This window comes from Dipodomys ordii, unplaced genomic scaffold, assembly GCF_000151885.1.
Source record: "Dipodomys ordii isolate 6190 unplaced genomic scaffold, Dord_2.0 Scaffold55, whole genome shotgun sequence".
NCBI lineage: Eukaryota > Metazoa > Chordata > Mammalia > Rodentia > Heteromyidae > Dipodomys > Dipodomys ordii.
In genome coordinates, this window is record NW_012267271.1 from 247,814 (window position 1) to 255,072 (window position 7,259).

A 7,259-nucleotide genomic window follows, 5' to 3' on the forward strand; every position below is an offset into this window, starting at 1 on the left:
AACATTTCTCCTTCACTTCCAGGGAAAAGAATATGCAATAAACAGTATAAATGCAGACAGCAGTTGCTGCAAGCTAACCACGATACTCCCAAGTGGCTGTACAGTGGATATGTGCAGTACAAATAAAAGCCACGTGTGTTGTATCACAACTACAGTATAATTGTTTGCCCAGCTAAGAGAATGCATGCACTTCCATGCCTTGGGTTATTAAGTGAGGCCTAATTCTTGACAGATTGATGGAATATGTGCAAATGACCTTGGCTTTTGGCAGTACTAAGTGCAGCCAGTGTCTGTTTTCCACTGGTTTAGGGATATTTTTAAACTTTTGTGAAAAACAGAAAGAAAGAAAGAGAAAAAAGGAAGAAAAATAAACAGCCAGTTTTGGACTTATGGGAACTGCTCTTAAAGAGTTAAAAATAAGTCTCCACTCAAATGTGGGGTGTTCTGAGATTTTGACTCTTTGTATTCCCTTGCCAGCAAAGGGACACAAAGAAACTGCTAGTATAAAGGAGTTACTAGCAAACTTACTCAATTCATCCAGAAAATGGGATACTCCTTGAGCATGTTCATTTATTTTCTGCTTGCAAAAGGGTCCTTATATAGGAGTTACAGTAAGTAATCCCATCAATACTCTTCAGTCACTAAAACACAGGAAAAGTTCTAAAGTTCTTCCACGAAACTAATGCACAGTTGCAATACAACTTGTCCCTTTAATTTGTTACCAATACTGGTGATAGTCTGCTCAGAAAATGACTCAAAGACACTGGGAAGAAAACTTAAGATTCAAAGTTGATATTGCATACTGAATCTGATAGTTAACCAATTCCACCCCAAGTTAATAAGACAACATAGGCTTATCTAAAATACAAAAGCAAAGTAGATGTTTTTTTTTTAAACAATGTTTCCAAAGGTTCAGATAATCCCATTTAAAAATCCTACAAACCAACTGTGCATTCTGTAATTTTGTCAAGGCAATTTATATAAAATTAGGATGTGCTTTGTATACTGAACATTGAAATCTGGGTGACTAGATCTATACAAATGGAAAATTTGCTTCTAGTACGGGAGGTTCCATTTGCTATTTTCTTAAGACAATACATAGATAGCTATGGTGGTGATAGGGGGTGTGGTTGAAATCAGTGCCACTGGCTGAATGAGCTACCTCTTTTGAAAATTACAATGCACAGCTTTTCATGAATGACACTGGTTCATTGCATGCCACTGGAAGTAAGTTGTGGCAGCAAAGGCCAGAGAATTTCATCTTTTCAGGTACCAACTAAATACAAGTGTAATTTTCTCAGAATTCATAAAATGAAATTAGGCCACAAAAGACAATTAGTGATGTTACATCCAGAGCATCTAAATGAAGCACATGGACTTAAGAGGAACTTAGATTGAAAAACACAAAAACAAGAAAAAGAACCACCACTTTCCTGCTTTTTGGAGTGCAGATTGCTTTTTTTTTTTACCTGATTAGACCATAAGCAACTTCTACTTTAGTTAATAACATTATACATTTCTTCTTCTGTTGTGCTATAGCTTTTGAATCCAAGCATGTGTTGATAACGGGTCAAAATGGTAACTGCCCCCAATTTTAAAGGGCCATGTTCTAGGTCTGATTTGTACTATTTTTCTCTATGACATCAGTAGGTACCATTCTGAAGGAAGATCTGATGAAATGGTTTTTCTTCTAAAGTGGCAGAAAAATCAATGGCTTTACTTCACATTAAACCCATAAAGACAGACAAAAGGTGGTCTTCACATAGGGAAAGATGAATAAACTCAACAGAAAAACAATTCCTATGTTGTTAGTGAGAAAGAGAATAAGAATTTAACAATAGAGTTACCGTTTTATGGGATCACCTGCTGCAAGACAAGCATAATTTTACTATAAATGTTTTGAGACCAACCAATAAGGTTGGTGGGTATGTACATACACTGATGCAAATGTCATTTACTGGACAAGTAGGCAAACATCTAAGCAGTTTATCCCAACCACCTCCAGCAGAGCACAACCAAGTTTCAAAATTTCAATTTTAAAATTAAAAAGATAAGGTTAATACACAAGATCAATTTATGTAGTATATATTCACCCTCAGAACGTGCTGAAGATGGTTTGTGTAGTTCTGTTGCACAGAGGGTTCTTTCCCTGAGGGCACATAAGGAGCTCTCAAACTGTTAATATGTCTCTATTTTGTAACAAAATAGCAATTTTAAAATCTTAAAAAAAAATACATTACCTTCAACATGGAAGATCTCACTATTAAATATTCATGAAATAGACAGACTGGTTTGCATATCCTTTTGGAATTATAAACAGCAAATAAAGTACATTGGAAGCATTTCAAATGTAGTAAGCACATATTTATAGAAAGGTTCTGATATAAATTATATAACAATCATGTTCCTGTAATAATCTAAGCTAATTTATAATGTGAGAAATAAGTTAATGTAACATGGTTTAAAACTCTTGTTCCTATTCATTTCAGGTTACAAAGTGAAATAAATAAAACATCTTTGTAGGGATGAGGAGCACTGGCCATGGCAAAAATGATACAGTACTAACCAAAGGAAACTAAGTCAAGGCTACTGTGCTGTTATACTATAAACAAATATCTTCATACATTTGTATATTAAATAAATGTGTAAGATCTTCCATACTGACACCAGAATATCAAAACTACCCTTTGTTTCTCAGGTATATTTACAACTTATCAGTCACCTTATGAGCATGTTCATTAAGACAGGTATCAAACACCAGTATTTACTCATTCTGATCAAGAAATTTCAGGGAAATGTCAACCCTCCCACCCCTGGAAATGTGCACAAAACTTTTATCAAAATCTTATCTGATACAATGCTGTGGTTTTGTAAAATAACTAAATAGCTCAGACGACCAATAACATGATCCTGTTTAAGCATCTTGCTAGCAGGAAAAGCCCTTACATACAGTACACCTGGTGAAAGATCAGCTTGGCTTAAAATATTCCAGTACAATTTTCAGAGTAAACAACTTCACAGAAGTTAATTAAAAAAATAATAAAAGTCAAACTAATCTGAAAGAAATGGGAGGAAAAACAAAAAGACAAACTAAGATCACCAGGAAGGAATGCCCAGCTTTTGTTTTCAAATGTTGACTGAAATTTAGGTTTCAATAAAATATTTCCCACAAATCTGGGACAAGGCTGGTTAAACATACTACATACTTTCAGATGCCAAGGAAAACCATTTCAGTCACATTATGGCAGGGCAGATATTATTCATGTTTTAAAGTATGAGTACATGTTTGCCAATGTTCAACTAGTACATGGTTCATAATCTTATTAACCTAACAGTCAGAAAACAAGAGCAATTAAACCCTAACATGAAGTAACAATAAACAATATTTAACTAAGATAATGTAATGAACATCCAAATAATTAGTTTAAATTAAAAACCCAGCAATACCATCTTGTTAGTCAGTGCAAACGCTACATACAGGGTTTTCTCAAGAAAGCTGAAAGCACCTGATTCTTTTGCCAAGTCATCAGATTCAATAATGTACAGGCTTAAATCAGCATTTTAAAAAACTGCCATTACATTAGTGCATAATTTATCAAAATTGTAAAAACGATTCTGCATAACTTAGGAGAATTTAATATCTAGTACATCAGCTGAAAGACTTAGGCACTTGGTTATATTTTTAATTAAGTACTTCAACAAGTAGCCTGTGTAAAATATTAACTAAGCAGAAACTATTCTTGAAAAATGGGAAATTAAAAAAAATGCTACAGATAAAAGCACTGCACCACACTCCTACATATAATGCAGTAAAGAAAGCTAATATAGAACCCTGTAAAATTCTATGGTAAGAACATCTAACTCCACTTTTCAAAATTAAAAAAAAGGAAAGAAATCCATGCAGAGTCCCATGAAAAAGATAAATAAAGCAGCTGGAATGAGATGGAAATTTCTCTCACTGAAACATAAAATAGAAATAAATAAGTTAATTAAGTCTACTTTCACTAGATGTATCATTGTAGGATCCTGCTAGTTTAATAACTGAGTTGTTAATTTTCTATAGAAGCCATTTAAAATAGGAAATGGCTCAGTTACTGCACCGGATTGCTACAAACTCATAAAAAGCTGCTTGAAGCTTAAGTTAAATGTTGTCCAAATTCCAATCACTTTTGGAAAGTGAACATGTTACCCTAGTAAAGTAAATTTTCTTTTTTTTTTCCATAATGCTAATGCAAGAGGGCTTGAAGTATCAAAGAGTCCACAGGAAATGGATGCCCCCAGTAATATCTTTTTTTTAAAAAAAATATACATTATATAATATATATTATATATATAAAAAGCTAGTGTAAATGCTTCCATGGTGTGGTCACAAATTTGAAAGCGGAACCTCCTTTCAGCTGTTAACCATCTTCCCATTTGCAACAGGTTTTAAAAAGTCGTTTTTCTCTTCAGACATAACATGAGTTTTCAGGATAAGGTTGCCAACACTGACAGATGTGGTGATGGGGAGACAACTTGCATTGCTAATAGACACTGGGAGTGGCTGGCTAAAGCAAGATGTTACCGGAAGAATTGTTTTTTGCTCCTCCCTGAGAGAAAACAAATGACATTAAAAACAAGTTAACTTTGTGAAAATTTTGACAAGTAACCATATATGCTTAATGAAAGTTATATCTAGTTTTAAGAGCCCCCATCAAAAGCATGCCTTCATTATCAAGAAAAAGCATTACAAGTCCCATTAATATTAAAAGTCTTTTTTCAAAAATCACAATAAAAATGAAAATACTGATTAGTTTTAAGGCCAAATTAGTAAGTTGAAGGTTAAGCTGATAATGACAATATTGTAGCCAAGAAAATCTTAGATAATTTCTAAAATCAGAAACACTTAATCTGGACTTTAATTCTCCCTTCTGTGACCTATAAGTTTGACTGAATTAAAGACATCTAACCTGATGATGAGGCACAAACTCATTCTAACCCTAACAAGTAACAATTTTCAAGTTACAATGGATATCTTTGTTTAGTTCAAATTTACCACTTCTCTAAAAATCCACACGGACCAAATCATTACCATATTATACACATTTTTCCTCTCCTAGCATACAGCCAAAAGTGATTCATACAGCATCTACCCCTCATTATTCATGCCCTTCTCTCACTGGTGATGAATTGTTAACACTCACAGAATCACATGGTCTTCACCTAAGCTCTGTCTCTTCTGTTTCAGTGACTCCTTCTGGTGCTGCTGGACTGGGTGGCCATTTTCAACTGCTGTTCCATTCAGCAAATGATCATTTTGAGAACTGATACCAAGTTGCATGTCTAGGATCTCCTAAAAAAAATTAACCATTAAGTGCTCAGTAAAAAAGCACCTTTTAATTTCCAAAGGACTAAAGCTTCCTAATTACCTAATTGTGACACTTACTTCAATTTGCTCATTTTGTCCATCAGGTTCATCAGTATCAAGTGCTGAAAGTTCTAACTCAATATCTCTATCAGGCTTAGTATCAGCAGCATCTTCTGTATAATCACTCTATAGATAAAAAAAATAATATTTCTTCAGAACCTGGGACCTACCTTTAAGTAAAATGGAAATTCCAATAATTTAACTAAAGCATTATTTAAGAAATCTAGGACTACAATTTTATGGAGAAATAAATCAACTATTCATCAGAAAGAGGAAGACTAGGGCTGGGAAGGTGGCTCAATGGTAGAGTGCTTGCCTTGCATGCATGAGGCCCTGAGTTCAATTTCTCAGCACCACATAAGCAGAAAAATCCAGAAGTGGTGCTGTGGCTCAACTGGTAGAGTGCTAGCCTTGAGCTGAAAAGCTGAGGGACAGCACCCAGACCCAGAGTTCAGGCCCCATGACCACCAAAAAAAAAAAAAAAGGAGTAAGACTAAAATGTAACAGTATAAATCAACGTAGAACAAGAAAGAACAAATATATGAAGCATGATACCCAAGAGGTTTAATTTCTTTACCTCTCCGTTTCTCAGTTCAATTTCCTTGCTTAGAAGATTTAAGGTAAGGTGACGGCCTTCATCTAAGGAATTCCACTTCTGTTGCATGGCCAATGCATTAGCCTCCCTCTGAAGAAGTAATGAGTTACTTTTGGCCTACATGAGAAGAAAAGAAGTAAACTTAGCTTCCAACTACAATAGCTTTCAATAATTCTATTATTATATTTTTAATCAAAGATGAGTTAAACAGAGCCTACCTGCTGAAGTTCAATGCTCAAAAGGTCTCCAGTACTGGAATGCTTTCTATGACCAGATAACTCAGTAACAATAAATCTGTCCCTTTAAAGAGAAAGTTATTTTAGTAAAGGTGAAATAAATTAAACCAGAACAGTAATAACCTATGTTTTATGTAAAAGGCCAACCCTTGAAAGTTTCAGCCAACAAGCCAAATGTAATTTTTTTTTCAGATGTTTGTTACACAGCTCAACTTAGCAAAGCATATTGCATGTACAATTGGATTTGTATTCTGAGAAAGCACACAAGTGTCAAGGTAGAGAATCTCAAAGTATTAAGAATAATGTGAAAATGGCAATACTGTCAAAATTAATATACAAAATTCAATGCAATTCCTATTAAAATCCCAATGACGTACATCTCTGAAATACAGAAAACAGTCCAAAAATTCATATGGAACAACAAAAGACCTAGAATAGCCAAAACAATTCTAGGGAATAAAGACAACATGGGAGGGATATCCATGCCGAACCTCAAACTTTATTATAGAGTTATAATAACAAAGACAGCATGGTACTGGCACAAAAACAGACCCGAAGACCAATGGAATAGAAGATCCAGAAATAAATCCACAAGCCGACAGTCAGCTGATATTTGACAAAGGAGCCAAAGACATACAATGGAAGAAACACAGCCTCTTCAACCACTGGTGCTGGGAAAACTGGGCAGTCACATGCAGAAGACTAAAAGTGGACCCCAGCCTACCACCATGCACCAACATCAACTCAAAATGGATTAAAGACCTTAACATTAAACCTGAATCTCTGAAACTACTGCAGGACAGAGTGGAGAGACACTTGAACTTATAGGCACAGGAAGGAACTTCCTGAACAGAGTCCCAGGGTCACAACAAACTGGAGAGAGACTCAACAAATGGGTGTACCTTAAAATAAAAAGCTTCTGTACAGCTAAAGCTATCGCAACCAAGCTAGAAAGACAACCAACTAATTGGGAAAAAATATTTACCAGCAATATATCAGACAAGGGGTTAACATCCTGTAT

At 34.8% G+C, this 7,259-nt stretch overlaps 1 protein-coding gene across 1 annotated transcript in view; it reads right to left on the reverse strand.

Moving 5' to 3' along the window:
* Nucleotides 1-1,468: 1,468 nt before the first annotated feature.
* Nucleotides 1,469-7,259, reverse strand: part of Rc3h2 (ring finger and CCCH-type domains 2) — a 62,296-nt gene continuing 56,505 nt past the window's right edge. The window contains exons 17-21 of the mRNA XM_013021379.1: nt 6,221-6,302; nt 5,985-6,119; nt 5,426-5,533; nt 5,184-5,332; nt 1,469-4,589 (exon numbers count right to left, since the gene is read on the reverse strand). Coding sequence (XP_012876833.1) covers nt 4,394-4,589; nt 5,184-5,332; nt 5,426-5,533; nt 5,985-6,119; nt 6,221-6,302 — 670 coding nt within the window. The 3' untranslated portion in view covers nt 1,469-4,393. The remainder of the gene's footprint in view (nt 4,590-5,183; nt 5,333-5,425; nt 5,534-5,984; nt 6,120-6,220; nt 6,303-7,259) is intronic.